At 35.3% G+C, this 17500-nt stretch overlaps 1 protein-coding gene across 1 annotated transcript in view; it reads left to right on the top strand.

Annotated features, from left to right (window-relative positions):
- Positions 1–17483, top strand: part of capn9 (calpain 9) — a 25896-nt gene extending 8413 nt beyond the window's left edge. Inside the window, exons 3-20 of the mRNA NM_001003501.1 lie at positions 722–840; positions 919–1052; positions 1130–1298; positions 3279–3362; positions 3444–3529; positions 4459–4536; positions 4712–4872; positions 5816–5973; positions 6717–6925; positions 7774–7810; positions 7948–8028; positions 9581–9638; positions 9742–9806; positions 11254–11322; positions 11416–11494; positions 14032–14148; positions 14348–14406; positions 16953–17483. Of these exons, the coding sequence (NP_001003501.1) occupies positions 722–840; positions 919–1052; positions 1130–1298; positions 3279–3362; positions 3444–3529; positions 4459–4536; positions 4712–4872; positions 5816–5973; positions 6717–6925; positions 7774–7810; positions 7948–8028; positions 9581–9638; positions 9742–9806; positions 11254–11322; positions 11416–11494; positions 14032–14148; positions 14348–14406; positions 16953–16979 (1790 nt within the window). The 3' untranslated portion in view covers positions 16980–17483. The remainder of the gene's footprint in view (positions 1–721; positions 841–918; positions 1053–1129; positions 1299–3278; positions 3363–3443; positions 3530–4458; positions 4537–4711; positions 4873–5815; positions 5974–6716; positions 6926–7773; positions 7811–7947; positions 8029–9580; positions 9639–9741; positions 9807–11253; positions 11323–11415; positions 11495–14031; positions 14149–14347; positions 14407–16952) is intronic.
- Positions 17484–17500: the final 17 nt, after the last annotated feature.

Here is a 17500-nt window from a genome sequence, read left to right as displayed (position 1 = left end):
AGATAGACACACAGATAGACAGACCAATCGATCGATAGATAGACCGACCGACCGGTCGATTGATCAATAGATAGGTAGATAGACAGACAGACAGACTGACACACAGACAGACAGACCGATCGATTGATTGTTAGATCGACTGACCGACTGATCGCTAATCGATATCGTTGGATATCGATGGATAAATAGAACTATGGATGGATGGGTGAATGGATAGATAGATAGATAGATAGACAGACAGACAGACAGACAGACAGACAGACAGACAGATAGATAGACCAGCTGACCTCCTGACAGACAGACAAATCGACCAACCAATCGATCGATCGATACATAGATAGATAGACACACAGATAGACAGACCAATCGATCGATAGATAGACCGACCGACCGGTCGATTGATCAATAGATAGACAGATAGATAGACAGATAGACAGACAGATAGATAGATAGATAGATAGATAGATAGATAGATAGATAGATAGATAGATAGATAGATAGATAGATAGATAGATAGATAGATAGATAGATAGATAGATAGATAGATAGATAGATAGACCGACTCAACGACAGACAGATGATTTGGGTAAATTTTTACGATTATTTTAAATTACAATTCTAAACCAAACTCATTGGTTTTCCCATATTTGACCCAACGTTGGGTTACAACAACCCAGCATTTGACTAATCTCCCTTTTGTCCTTTATGTATGGCCATGCAGGAGACTGTTGGCTGTTGGCAGCGATTGCCTCTTTAACTCTCAAAGAGGAAACTCTAAATAGAGTTGTGCCAAATGACCAAACCTTCGATCGCGGTTACGCTGGAATCTTCCATTTTCAGGTGAGTCTCGCTCGCTGAACACTGCAGCTCTATTCTGACTTCATCTGAACTCTAAACAAAACTCCCATTATTGTGCAGTTCTGGCAGCATAACAAATGGATGGATGTGGTGGTGGACGACAGGCTCCCGTGTGTGAGAGACAAACTGGTGTTCCTCCACTCCGCTGACAACAACGAGTTCTGGAGTGCACTTCTGGAAAAGGCCTATGCCAAGTATGCTCTTCAGTTTACAAAATGGGATCCGGCTATCATATTTAGATTTGAGATGTTAACTTTATTTTTGTTCTCAGGCTGAACGGCAGCTATGAAGCCCTGAAAGGTGGAAGCACAATGGAGGCCATGGAGGACTTTACTGGAGGTGTGGGTGAGATGTACGAGACGAAAAACGGACCCAGCAACCTCTTCCTCATCCTCAAGAAAGCCATAGAGAGGGGGTCCATGCTTGGCTGCTCCATCGACGTAAGCAAGACCGTGTTTTATTCACTGTGAGATTAGCAGCACATTCCAGCACATAGATAGATGGACGGACGGACGGACGGACGGACGGACAGACAGGTAGATAGATAGATAGATAGATAGATAGATAGATAGATAGATAGATAGATAGATAGATAGTTAGGTGGATGAATTGATGGATAGAAAGATGGATTGATTGATAGAATGATAAATGAAATGAAATGATGGATGGACGGAACGATACATGGATAGAACAAGATGAATAAATAGAAGGATGGATAGATGGATGATAGATCAATGGATGGATGGAACGATAGATGCAAAGAAAGATGGATAGATGATGAATGGATGGATAAATAGAACTATGGATGGATGGATAGATAGATAAAAAGATGGATAGATAAATGCATGGATAGATGGATGGTAGATTATTGGATGGATAAATAGAACTATGGATGGATGGGTAGATAGATAGATAGATAGATAGATAGATAGATAGATAGATAGATAGATAGATAGATAGATAGATAGATAGATAGATAGATAGATAGATAGATAGATAGATAGATAGATAGATAGATAGATAGATAGATAGATAGATAGGTGGATGAATGGATGGATAGAACGATGGATCGATAGATAGGATGATAAATGAAAGTAAATAATTGATGGATGGATGGAACAATAGATGGATAAAAAAGATGGATGATAGATAGATAAATGGATGGATGGATAGATGGATGGATTGAACAATGAATGAATAGAACTATGGATAGATAGATAGATAGATAGATAGATAGATAGATAGATAGATAGATAGATAGATAGATAGATAGATAGATAGATAGATAGATAGATAGATGGATGGATGGATGGATGGATGGATGGATGGATGGATGGATGGATAGATGGATGGATGAATAGAACGATGGATCGATAGATAGGATGATAAATGACATTAAATATTAAAGGATAGATGGATGGAACGATAGATCGATAAAAAAGATGGATAGATAGATAAATGGATGGATGGATGGATAGATGGATGGACTAAACAATGAATAAATAGAACTATGGATGGATGGATGGGCAGATAGATGGATGGATAAATAGAACTATGGATGGATGGATGGATAAATAAGATGGATAGATAAATGCATGGATAGATGGATGATAGATCAATAGATGGATAAATAGAACTATGGATGGGTAGATAGATAGATAGATAGATAGATAGATAGATAGATAGATAGATAGATAGATAGATAGATAGATAGATAGATAGATAGATAGATAGATAGATAGATAGATAGGTGGATGAATGGATGGATAGAACGATGGATCGATAGATAGGATGATAAATGAAAGTAAATAATTGATGGATGGATGGAACGATAGATGGATAAAAAAGATGGATGGATAGATGGATGGATTGAACAATGAATGAATAGAACTATGGATAGAAAGAAAGATAGATAGATAGATAGATAGATAGATAGATAGATAGATAGATAGATAGATAGATAGATAGATAGATAGATAGATAGATAGATAGATAGATAGATAGATAGACAGACGGACGGACGGACGGACAGACAAATAGATAGATGGATGGATGGATGGATAAAATGATGGATAGAATAAAAGATGTAACAGCCAATAGCATTTGTTTTTATCACAGCTCTGTCAGTAAGAGGGGTTAAGATCAAGCACATACAGGAATAGTGTGTTGAAGGAGGTGGGGCTTGTCAGATACTAGAGAGCATTTGTTTGGTCAGAAGATTTGATGAGAGACCAAAGTATGATGTGACGTTACAAAAAAATAGTATCCATTTGGACGGAAGTGAGAAATTTGGATGTTTAAATCTTCTAAATGCTAATTTTGTCACTGTTTTGGAGCAAACTAGCTAATAGCTATGCTTAAGTCTAAGTGATACTAACATCGAAGAAACATTTAAGATGTTTGTGTTTCCGTTTCACTAGATCACTAGTTCTGCTGAATCTGAAGCCCAAACCTCTACTGGTCTGGTGAAAGGCCACGCTTACTCCGTCACTGGAGTGGAAGAGGTGAACGCATCAATCCGCATTCCTCGTATCTTTGTTTAGCTCAGATTTTCTTTAGATTCATTATTTTTCTTGTCTCTTCAGGTCAACTACAGAGGAGCGAAGGTCCAGCTGATTCGTGTACGTAACCCCTGGGGTCAGGTGGAGTGGAACGGGCCGTGGAGTGACAAGTAAGCATCCTTCTCATACATCAGCCTCCACATCAAAGTTCCTGAAAGCAAAGGTCAAGGTGCTTCAGGATTGGCCAGCCCAGTCACCAGACATCAACATAATTAAAAGCCTTATCAAAAATGCCTTGATAGAAAAATTTTAAAAACTTGTTCAATTCAGTCAATCTTGGTAAGAAAAGGCCAATAAAATAATTTTTGGGCCACGATGTTTAAGTAACCGTGAGATCTACTAATAAGGATATTTTCACTCAGGATGTTATTTGTGATGTACTCATATTTTCATTTAAAAGAACGCTTATCTTCATATATGTTGATATTCTTGAATGTTTAGTTTGGTAGACCAGTTTGGTTTTATATTATGCTGCTTACCAAAAATTGAGAAATGGTCACTCAAGACAAAACTTGGTAATAAAATGCATTTAAAAACATCTGCATCTTCAGTTTGACAGGTACTGTTTAACAAAAAAACTCAGCTTAAAAGTACTGTTCACTTAAAAATGAAAATCTTGTCATCCTTTACTCATCCTTTACTTGATTGCAAAAGAAGAGATTTTGAAAAATGTTGGAAACCTGTAACCACTGACTTCCATAGTATTTGTTTTTCTTACTATGGCAATCAATGGTTACAGGTTTCCAACATTCTTCAAAATATCTTGTTTAGTGTTCAACAGAGGAAAGAAATATTTATAGCCACTCCAGGGAGAGTAAACAGTGAGTAAATGTTCATATTTGGGTGAACTGTTCCTTTAAGATAAACAGAGAGTAGCTGGTTTTCAAGCACATGAGCATTTCCACTATGAAAGCAATCCAATCAAATGTGTATTTATCTAGAACACAGTGTTTACCCAGTGGCATCACCCACTTGTGTTCAGACTGACAATAAATCCTTTTAACACAAGATCCAAATGCTTCTCATCTTGTCTTTTCAGTTCGAGAGAATGGACTGTCATTGACAGCTCAGAGAAGAAACGATTGCTGCAAAACTCCCTGGATGATGGAGAGTTCTGGTATGTCCAGCTATCAGATACAATAAAAACAGCTGACAATGAGGATGATCTGTGTTGAAACCCAACCAATTTCACTAAAAGCCTCTGAGATGTTTCTGTGTGCCACATTAAAACCAGTATCTAAAAAGCTATATCTGACCAGCGGTAATACCATAGGTGATTTGTTGTGTTGCAGGATGGAGTTCGGAGACTTTAAATCCAACTACGATAAGGTTGAGATCTGTAACCTGTCTCCAGATGCTCTGTCCGATGACGTTTCCAAGCAGTGGGCTGTGAACCTGTTTGAGGGCAGCTGGATCAGGGGGTCCACCGCTGGCGGCTGCAGGAACTACATTGGTCAGTAGTATCATATTAAAGAGTACTGGGTTTGCACCAAATGCAAAGACAAAACATAGAACACAACACTTTTTTTCTCAAGTTGAATTCTTTTAAGGAAACGTGTTGTGAATCATGCGTCATAACGCGCTGCGCATTTGCATTTACTTCTTTTTTTATAAGGAATTAGCTTAAGTTTATGTCTTAATTTACATAAGACACTGAATTAGAACTATATCTGACAGAAATATCAAGAGATTTCACACACATCGTTCAAAATACAACAAATTTCTTATTCAGTATATTATAGTATTTAATTAATACTACACTTTAAGTCAATTTTTGTGATACACATAGCCTGTTGCACAATACTGGTTTGGTTTTCATTAAGCCAGTTAATGTTCAGGTGTGGTTTGATCAAACTCCAGAAAGTGGGTTGGTTTTGGTTGGGTTTTGTCGGCAAGTTAACTTATACTTAATCATACCTGCCAACACTCCTGTTTTGTCAATTCTCCCGGGAAACTGCTTCATTCATTCATTTTTCTTCAGCTTTATTGCTATCTTAGAGGTTGCCACAGTGAAATGAACTTCCAATTATTTTAGCATATGTTTTACACAGCGGATGCCCTTCCAGCCACAACTGGAAAACACCCATACATACACACACACACACACACACACACACACACACACACACACACACACACACACACACTCCACTCATAACCATGTGTTTGGACTTTGGGGGAAACCGGAGCACCCGGAGGAAACCCACACCAACACGGGGAGAACATGCAAACTCTACACAGAAATGCCAACTGGCCCAGAAGGGACTCAAACCAGCGACCTTCATGCTGTATGGCGACAGTGTTAACCACTGAGCCACCCTGCTGCCCCAATATAAAGTAGCTGATGGTCAGTAACTTTACTCTTTTGACCTTGATGTTCTTTGTTCCTTTCACAGACACATTCTGGACAAACCCCCAGTTTAAGCTTCATCTGGAAAATCCGGATGATGGTGATAAGCTGTGCAGCGTCATTGTGGCCCTGATGCAAAAGAACCGCCGACGACTAAGAAAAGAGGGGCTTGACCTGGAGACCATTGGGTTTGCTATTTATGAGGTGAGAGAGATATCAAGCAACAGACAGAGCTGTATTTAAAGGGTTATAGGAATGATTAGTTACTTAAGACAAGTCATTTCAATCATCTGAGACCTTCATTCATCTACAAACCACAAGTAAAGATATTTTAGGTTAAATCGGAGAGCTCCCTCATCCTCCATTTAGCAAATCAGAATTATACTTACATGTTTAAAGTCCAGAAAAGGAACAAAGACTGCACAGACTACAAACTTTAGTCAAAGAGAGCTGCATGAAGTCTTTTGAGTGCCAAAAAAACTGTGAAAATTTTGTTCGCAAATGAGTTTGTTTGCCGATGTTTTCCTCATCAGATCAGGATGCGATGCTTGCTTGTTGTGCTGCTCATTCTAATGGAAATAAGTTGTATTAACCATATTAACATGTTTAATACAATTTTTTTTTTTAAATGGTGCACAAAAACGTACTTGGAGCTTTGTATGATTAAAGTTGAACCACTTGAAGACATGTAGTGTTTTGACAATGTTTTTGATTCCTTTACTGGACTTTGAACATCCCTTGCTGTCTATGGAGGATGAGAGAGCTCTCGGATTTCATCTAAAATATCTTAATTTGTTTTGAGTATGAACAAAAGTCTTGGGGATTTGGAATGAAATGAGGGTGATGAATTAATAGCAGAGTTTTCATTTTTGGGTGAACTAACCCTTCAAATAATGAAGGACATGAGTTTGCAGAACGTCACGCAGTGTCTCCTTGCTCACAAACAGGCTCCCGATGATCAAGACCACCAGGGCAAAGATTTTTTCCGCTATAATCCCTCTAAAGCACGGAGCCGTACTTATATCAACGTGAGGGAGGTTTCCGAGCGCTTCAGACTGCCGCCTGGAAACTACCTGCTGGTGCCCACCACCTTTCAGCCGCACAAAGAGGCTGATTTCCTCATCCGCCTCTTCTCTGAGAAGAAAGCTGGAGCCATGTATGTCTACAATACATTTACCACAATATTAAAGCCATAGCATAATCTACTCACATTTACTCATGTTATTCTGTCTTTCTATGTTGTTGTTTACTCTTATTTAAATACAGCAGGTTTCTCTCAACACTTACCTGAACCATATCTGACAGAATTATACAGCGTTCATGACTTTATTATAGGAATGCACCGATATGGAATTTTTGAATGGTACCGATAACTGATAACTCTTTAGATTTGGAGGCTGACAGCCAATATGTTAGTCAATAAATATGAGCAAGATGAGCAAAATGAAAACATGGTGTCAGGCAGCAACCATGTGAAGTGGTTCCACCAGTGGAAATTTTACATAATTTATCGGCTTAAACATATTGACCTAATTTTATTATCAGAGCGAAAATTAAAGCTTTTAAAGTAGGGAAGCATGATATATCGGTGGCCATATTGATATTGGCCAATAAATACTATATTTAATGATGTAAATATAGCATTTATCGGCCGATATCGTTATGGCCACCGATATATTGTGCATCCCTATTGTAATTATACTATATTAATTATACTTTATGTCGTGAGTATATTTTTTGTGATGCACAGGGATAAATCCGATTTTGGAATATCTTTGGTTCGTTCATTTTTTATTAGAATTTGTTTAGCTAGCTTCATGCATCAAGCCACCAGTCATTATAAACAAATTTATAAATGCATTTATGAATTAATTTCTTTACTCAATTGCTTGTACCCCAATTTAAATCTATAGTGAACTACAAAATAAAATTTCCATTAGATTTTATTTGCTTTGAACAACTGAACCCAATCATAAACTGATTCTTCATTGCTATGTTTTTCAGTGAGGTGGGAAACAAAATTGAAGCTGATCTGCCAGAGGTGAGTCAAATATAATCACTGGATCATTTTATTATATCCCTAGGAAGGACATATCAAAGTCAAAAGCAGATTGCTCTTAAATAGGTAAAACTGCTCCTAAAGTTACCTGTATTTATGTTTGTATCTACTTTTTAAAGCCACCGAAACCAAACCCACCTGAAGAGGAGACTGATGAGGAGAAAGGCCTGAGGAAACTCTTTGAACAGGTCGCTGGACCGGTAAGAAAACTACAGTCTACTGTCTAAAGGGAATAGGGTATATGCCGAGCTAGTGCTGTTCCCATGCTGATACACTTCCGGTGATCTGTTATTGTGAACTTTTTACCATTTTTACGGTTCATAATACAGCATCGATGTTGTAATGTCATTGAAATACATTCAGTTAAATAAACTTTAGCATTTATTTAGTTGCTCAAGCGTAAAACGAGACAAAAAGCTGTTTACTCGCACGCGCCCGTCAGAATCGGCAGGCTAACACAGAAGCTCCATTGAATATACTGGGGTAAAATAAATGCTCATATTATAAAGATATGGCGGGGGAAATGTAATTTAATGCAGTGCTTCTTGTACAATCTGAGACCCACTTTAAATCGGATTTCACTCAGCTAGTGGAGATCGCTGATTTTTAAAGAAAACAGACCTTAAACGCACCGGATTTTGCATTGGCTTTCAATTTGCCGGAAGCGCTTAACCCAGGTTACTGGCAAATTAAAAGTCCTATTAGCATGCTTCGCCATATACCCCATTGAAGCGTTCATGAAAAACAGCCCCATGCGCAGTTTACTAAAGTCATTTATATTAAGTATTGTGGCGTTTTTTAACCAATCTATTGTAAAGTACTTAAATTAATCTGTTGTGGTGATTCTACAGTTGCAACTATAGTACAACTAGTAATACAAACAACTCAGCTGTATGGTATATTATATTACAATACACCAATGTTTACTGTAGTAAAAACTATATTATTACAGCATGCTGTAAGAGTGATTAGCAAGGAGTTGTAAATACTATAATACAGTATAATACACTTTAATAAAGTAGCTCACAAATGGATGTATAAAATAATAAGGAATTATTTTAAATCATCTTTAAAAGCACGTAAAATGCCCTATTCTGTTAGTCGCTATATAAATATCAAATTATTTAAATACTTGCAGTTCCACAGGTCCTCATCACCGGTCCTCACACTTTCACCATGGTGCTGCTGTATCACATTGTAACCCAGAATTTTCGACATTAATTAGCCCTTCTAATAGTTGTTTTAAACACAATGAAGGATAAGTACATTAACAAATATAAAATTAACATCTATGTAAAAAAATAATAAAACTTTGAAACAGTTCGTTCGTTTACCTGCATGTCACGTGACCGTTAACGGACATTTGAGAACCGCGAACATTTGAATGTGTATTGACATAATGACTCTAAAAATCTACTTTAATTAAATATATTAGCACAAATCTAAGGATTTGACTGTCAGAACAAGTTTGAGAAACTTTGAGGCAATATGGCAGTTCAGCGAAGGTAGAAGACTAGCCTATTTTAAAAACAGACCGAGCGCGCCCTCGTCTGGTTATATTGAATATTACAGTCAGTATATTTTTCACATTTTTTATTATTTTTAGAATTTTTTGTTGTCAAACTTGTACAATAACAGGGAAATATGACAAATATTTCTCTTAAGTGTAAAGATAACATACAGAGGAAAATAAATAACAACAAGAACAAGAAAATAAACCAAAAAATGCGGTGTTCATTTGCTTCTCTGTAGGATAATGTCATCAGCGCCAGAGAACTGCAGCACGTGCTGAACAATGTCCTGGGAAGAAGTGAGTCTGACACAAATATTAATCAACTTTGAAACTTAATTTCTGAATGAGTGTTAAATATGAATGCTAGCATATTATGTAAGCTAACTGTGTCTCTCTGCAGGGAAAGAAGTGAAGTTTGATGGTCTGAGCCTCAACACCTGCATCAGCATCATAAACCTGATGGATGTATCCTTTCAGAAGAAGTTTGTTTAATTTTCAGGAATGTCGGGTCTTTAAGTGCTTTTTAAGTCTTTACCATCCATGAACCAAAACAACCAGCTACATTACAAAGTTTGGTTTCAAGAAAAGCATCAAATCAATCTTTTAAGGTTTATTAGTTACTGTTCAAGATTCATTTACCTGTGGAGAAACTGATTGGAGTTGTGTTTTGAATGTGGAGTGTGCCACTTTAGGCCCAAGAGTATTTACAAAGCATTTGAACATATGAAAAGTTTATTAGCGATAATAGATAACTGTATTTTTATTAATTTTCAAATCTCATATTTTTTGATGTGTATTGAAGAGTATACACTCACTGCCCACTTTATTAGGTACACCTTAATAGTACCAGTTTGGACTCCCTTTTGCCTTCAGAACTGTCTTAATCCTTTGTGTCATAGATTCAACAAGGTACTGGAAATATTCCTCAGAGATTTTGCTCCATATTAACATGATAGCATCACACAGTTGCAGCAGATTTGTCAGCTGCACATCCATGATGCCAATCTCCCATTTCACCACAACCCAAAAGTGCTTTATTGGATTGAGATATGGTGACTGTGGATTATGGATCCAAGCTTTGCTGTTGTTGACGAATGTTGCAGCAGAAATGGAGACTCATCAGACCAGACAATGTTTCTCCAATCTTCTGTTGTCAAATTATGGTGAGCCTATGCGAATTGTAGCCTCAGTTTCCTGTTCTTAGCAGACAGGAGTGGCTTCCGGTTTGGTCTTCTGCTGCTGTAGCCCATCCGCTTCAAGTTTGGACGGGTTGTGTGTTCAGAGATGCTCTTCTGCAGACCTCGGTTGTAACGAGTGGTTATTTGAGTTACTGTTGCCTTTCTATCAGCTGGAACCAGTCTGGCCATTCTCCTCTGACCTCTGCCATCAACAAGGCATTTGCGCACAATAAACTGCCGCTCACTCGATATTTTCTCTTTTTCGGACCATTCTCTGTAAACCCTACAGATGGCTGTGCATGAAAATCCCAGTAGATCAGCAGATTTTGAAATACTCAGACCAGCCCGTCTGGCACCGACAACCATGCCACATTCAAAGTCACTTCAATCACCTTTCTTCCCTATTCTGATGCTTGGTTTAAACTACAGCAGATCATCTTGACCGTGTCTACATGCCTAAATGCATTGAGCTGCTGTCATGCGATTGGCTAATTAGAAATTTGCTTTAACGAGCAGTTGGACAAGTGTACCTAATAAAGTGGCCGGTAAGTTTGATTACAAATTACATGTTTTCATGTTGACTATTGATAGGTATAAATGCAGAAAACTTGAGTTATTAGTTCTTGCAAATAAAATCTTCAGATAAACTCATCTTATAGGCTACATGCTATTCTACAAGTGATAGCTCTGAATATATTCTGTAATGTGGCCGAGTTTTCCTGAACTGAGTATAGGTGGATGGATCAGGAATGATGGAATTTTCCGAGTTCAAAGTCTTCTGGGATAAACTCAAGAAGTGGATCGTAGGTTACAGGATCATATATTTACTTGTCAGTTGTCGGTTTACAGTGAATAACCTGCATCGTTACACAAATCAACGTTGTGTTTTGTTGCAGATGCTGTTTCTGTCTTATGATGTGGATCGTTCTGGAACCATGTCTTCCTATGAGCTCCGCAGCGCTCTTAATGCTGCAGGTAAACACACTTATAATGGATTATAAGCATATATAAATATTTATTAACAGTATTTTATCTAATCAAATCTTGAGTGGTTACTTAAAAAGTGATTATTTACTAATTACACAATTAAAATTGTATTTAAATTACTTTTTTAAATGATTTCTAAATAAGGATTTTAATGAATTAACCCAATACTAACTTAAATCCATGTAAATATCAATGCATAGACAGTTCCAATTAAACTCTTTTAATACTTTAAATTTAAATGCCCTTAGCTTTATTAAAAATATAATAGTTAAGAAAAGTTAAACATTACATGCATCAAAACACAAAGCCTTTCAAAGCAATGGCACCCTAGAACACTGGTGTCAAATCCAGTTCCTAGAGGGCCACAGCTCTGCACAGTTTAGTTCCAACCCTGCTCAGTGTTGTAAATGATTTGTGAATTGATGGAAATATACATTTTTAAATGTACGGGCAGGTTTTAAACCATTAGGCCAGTGGTTTTCAAATTGTGGTACGTGTATCATTAGTTGTACGCAGAGGAATCAAATGTCATGTGTAGCTGTACATGCTACATATATTTCACATTTAATCAAAAATGGTTCTTATGTCAATAGTGAATTCCGCAGATTTTTAGCCATTAATTCTGTTTATTTACTTGAGTGTGTAAATCTTTATTTATTCTGTTTTTTAATTAATTTCAGTAATATTATTGACTAATGTGAAAATGTTCATCTGATTTATGTACAATGCAGTTTGTACAGTATTATTTTCTGTATTGTAGTAGATATATTATATGACAAACTTGCTCTATTTAATCTAATTGGATTTGCATTTTAAACATTAAATAAAAGTTAAAAATATATATATATTTTATTTAACATATTAAGGTTTTAGTTATGATACCCCCAAAATAATTTCGCAGAAATCCGCAGACTTTTACCAAAATTCTCTGCAGAAAAAGCAAAAAAACGTCTGCAGATTCCATCCGGCCCTACATATAGCCTATATTTATAAAGAAACATTTACAGGTTTTGATGAATCGGATAATATATGTTAATACTTTACATTTTAGTACAGGAGTTTTTTTTTATTTTACTTTGTAAAACCAGTAGCCTACTATTGTTAATTAACTTTTAAAAAGCACATTGTTAATGTTCAAACTATTTACAATCTTTAAAGTGGCTGATAATAATAAACATTACTAATAATAGGAATTAATCTGCCATGTCTTGAACTGTGCAGAGCTGTAGCTGCTACGCTATGAATTTCAATACTGCTCATTATGATTGGTGGTACTTGGAGAAACAATTTTTTTCTCAGGTGGTACTTGGTGAAAAAAAGTTTGAGAACCACTGCATTAGGCCATTCCTTCTGGAAGACAATAATATGTAAGGCTTTTGCTTATCTTTTAGTAATGTAATAATCGCAAACATACTGTTAATGCTGTGAAATCATAAATGCAGGTTAAATAAATAAATAAATGAATGAATAATTGAATGAATGAATGAATGTATGTATGTATGTATGTATGTATGTATGTATGTATGTATGTATGTATGTATGTATGTATGTATGTATGTATGTATGTATGTATGTATGTATGTATGTATGTATGTATGAAAGAAAGAAAGAAAGAAAGAAAGAAAGAAAGAAAGAAAGAAAGAAAGAACGAAAGAAAGAAAGAAAGAAAAAGAAAGAAAGAAAGAAAGAAAGAAAGAAAGAAAGAAAGAAAGAAAGAAAGAAAGAAAGAAAGAAAGAAAGAAAGAAAGAAAGAAAGAAAGAAAGAAAGAAAGAAAGAAATGGCCTGCACAGAGTCCAGACCTAAATAGTTTGTGATCACCTGGAGAGAAAAAGAAAGAAATGACAGCACACAGTAAATCTAAAGAAGAGATCTGGGAAGTGCTGAAAGATGTTTGATACTAGATTAAACCCTGTAAATCTTCAGGAGAGTCTCGTCAAAACAGTTCAAGATATGCTTGTCAAGGGAGGACACATTAAATGACGTTTGCCTGAAGAAAATGGTCTTTTTTTTCGATGTTGTCTACATTTGAACCTTTTAAGTTCCAACACAAGACATTAAAACTCATAGTAAATATGGATAAAAGTTCTGTGCAAAAATCTTAGGCCTAAGACTACTGCACAGTACTGTTTAAATATCTGATCTGCTTCTCTGAATGCACTCTGTATTATCATGAATGAATTTCTGACTTCAATTATTGTTTCTTAGGCATGTTCGCTCATAATCGGAAGCTTCTTTAATTAAAAATCAGAATTATTCTGCATGATACATTTGCATAACAAATTAAAAATACAAGTCCTCTGCTTCTCTGAAGTGATATATACATAACTGTTCACTATATAGTGGATTACTTAGGGGAAGTACAATTATAAATATCTGTAGTATAATTATCTAAAAATGAAAAGTAATCCTTTTCTTTCACTTTTCCAGCAAATAAGAAATTAAGTTACAGCAAGTAATTACTTTGCAAATAATTCAACTCAACACCGATGGCTATGCATGGCTCATTTGGACCTTGTTTGTGCAGGGATGAAGCTGAACAACAGGATTCTGCAGCTGCTGGGTCTGCGGTTCGCAGATGAGAAATTAGAAATCGATTTTGACGATTACCTGACGTGCATCGTGCGTCTGGAGAACATGTTTCGTAAGTTACGCTCATTAACATGCAGGATTGATCGTCATCATGCATTCATTCCAGTCAGTTTGTACCTGAAAGAGATGCCAATGTAAATCAAAACGTCTCTGCAACCTATTAATTGAGCTTGATTGATAATATTCAGTGTTGTTCCAAAACACGGGGAGTAAAACCGATTCAAACATCATTTGTCTGGCATCCGTTACAGGTATTTTCCAGGCCTTAGATGCACAGAAGAAAGGAGAGGTCAGCCTGAACATGCATCAGGTAATAATGCACCACTTTATAGCAAATAAACAAGAATAATAATGCGCATAAATTAGTGCTGCTTAATAATTATTCGTTCATTCATTTTCCTTCGGCTTAGTCTCAATTTCAGAGGTCACCACAGCAGAATGAACTGCCTGCTTAATAATTAATCATGACTAATTGAGTACAATATAAACATATTTACCTAACATATGTGAGTGTATCATGCATATTTAGGAATATTTAAATTCGCACACATACATAAATCTACTTTAACAATGTTTATATGTTATTTTTATACATTATTTGTTATATATAAATTTTTTCCTATGAATTTATACTTGTATACATGGATGTGTATTTATATATGCATAATAAATATATACAGTACACACAGATTATCATGCAAATTCAAATGTTTAATTTGTATGCAATTAATGATTAAATGTTTAAGAGCATTACTATAAATAAGAATGTTTACAAACATCGTTTTTCAATCACAAAATGCTTTCCAAATGCATGTGCGTGTAAATCACGGGTGTCCATGCTCAGTCCTGGAGGGCCGGTGTCCTGCAGATTTTAGCTCCAACTTGCCTCAACACACCTGCAAAGATGTTTCTAGATAGCCTAAGAGCTTGGTTAGCTAGCCCAGGTGTGTCTGATTGGGGTTGGAACTAAACTTTGCTGGACACCGGCCCTTCAGGACTGAGTTTGGACATGCCTGGTGTAAATATGTATATATATATACACACATACATACATGTATATATGTATATATATATATGTATATATGTATATATATATATATATATATATATATATATATATATATATATATATATATATATATATATATTTTTTTTTTTTTTTTTTTCCAGATCTTTTTATTAACATAAAACATCAATTTCGAAAGTATTTGAAAAACAGAGACAAATTATCTTTGCTCCAACAGAGCCCCCCCCGCCCACTGCACCATTTCAATACAATATGTTATGCCCATTTTTTATCAGTTTCACATCATGTCATGATATGTACATACATACAATACAAGTAGATAAATGTTCCATCATATGTTCACTCATCTATTGTACATATATACGCACACAATGAGTCACAATAGGCTTAGCAAATGTAAAATAAAGAAATTAAATAATTTAGATAAAAGTTTAAATAAAATCAAATAAAATGGAGAGATGATGAGATACAAATAAACAACGGTCAAACTGAAAATATTAAGTTTGGATCCATTTGTTTTATATATGTCAGCACTGGCTGCCAATTAAGAAACAATTTTTGACTGCAACCTTTGGTGGAGTACCGAATCTTTTCCATTGTAAGATGGTACATAAGGTCCCTAATCCAATAATTAAAAGTTGGAGGAAATTTGTCCTTCCTATATATATATACATATACATATATATATATATATATATATATATATATATATATATATATATATATATATATATATGTATATGTATATATATATGTATATGTATATATATGTATATATATATATATATATATATATATATATATATATATATATATATATATATATATATATACATATATACATATATATATATATATATATATATATATATATATATATATATATATATATACATATATACATATACATACATACATACATATATATATATATATATATATATATATACACATATTTACATATATATACATATACATACTGTATGTATATATATATATATGTATTTGTGTATATATATATATATATATATATATATATATATATATATATATATATATATATATATATATATATATATATATATATATGTATTTGTATATATATATATATGCGCGCGTTCTGATCAGCTGTGTTGTTGCGCGCGTACTCAAGAGCGGTGTTGTTGCGCGCCTACTGATGGGCGGGACCGAGGGTGTGCCGTGTCGTGGGGGCACTTTTGATCATTTTGGAAGGGCACTTTCTATCCAAGACTAAAAAGGGCATGTGCACTGCACAGGTTGAGCCCTATGTGTGCACGTGCCTGGGCACTGGTATCGGCACTATATCCCCACCAGTGCCGATATACAGCCATATCGCACTGCTACAAGTGTGATATTGCATATATACAACAGTTTGACGGCATAATTGTGTATATAAAAACAAAATCAAACATGGAGAGTCTCAAAAACCCTTTTGGATGAGGAACTACTTTTTTCCGGATTCAAATCATAAGCTGACAGTTAAACAGCTGAGCGTGCATCTTTTAAACTGTAGATCTGTAGTGTCTGCTTTTCGCTGCTTGATGTGGGCGGAGTAATACACAAAGGGTAAAGAGGCTGTAGGAGTTCTGATATTGCAGAATATCGCACGGCTATCAGCCAATAAGATTTGAGAACCAGACAGAACTGTTGTGTATGTGTGTATGTGTATATATATATATATATATATATATATATATATATATATATATATATATATATATATATATATTGGTTGAATCATTGCTAATTGTAATATTTCTAGATCGTAGCGAGGTCAAAATAATAAACAAGTCTTAATTTCTTCACAGTTCCTGTTGTTGACCATGAACGTCTGAGCTGGAAAATAGGGATGGATATACGGATCAACTGGGGATTTTCAATCTTGTGCTGAATTCTGAACACACACACGCACACACATAAACAACCTCTCTCTCTCTTTCTCTCATTCATAAACACACTCACACTCTCACAAAAACACACACCACTGTTTTGTATGTTTGCTTTGTTTTTCCTATCGCTACAGCCTACATGATGTTTGTGAAAGTTTAACACTGATTGTTTTGTGAGCAGTGTTTACGGCACGTTTACTGTAATTTGTCTGTGATTTGAGGCATATTCACCCTGTATGGATGGTTCAAGAGTCTAATGATAATTGTGAGATGTTTGTATTCTTCTCAAGGCTGCTAAACCGCTACGTTTTCATCATGAAAGGTGCATGCATAAAAAATAAAAATGAGAATTTAAATGAATTTTACAAAAGGAAATAAAGTGTGGCTCTGTTTTGGACGAGCTGTAACGGAGTCAGCAAAACCATGTTTAATAAAAAAAATTGTATTCAAGCATTTTGTCAGTGAAT

This window comes from Danio rerio, chromosome 1 (genome assembly GCF_052040795.2).
Source record: "Danio rerio strain M-AB ecotype USA chromosome 1, GRCz13ab, whole genome shotgun sequence".
Taxonomy (NCBI): domain Eukaryota; kingdom Metazoa; phylum Chordata; class Actinopteri; order Cypriniformes; family Danionidae; genus Danio; species Danio rerio.
This window is presented reverse-complemented; position numbering and strand designations above follow the sequence as displayed.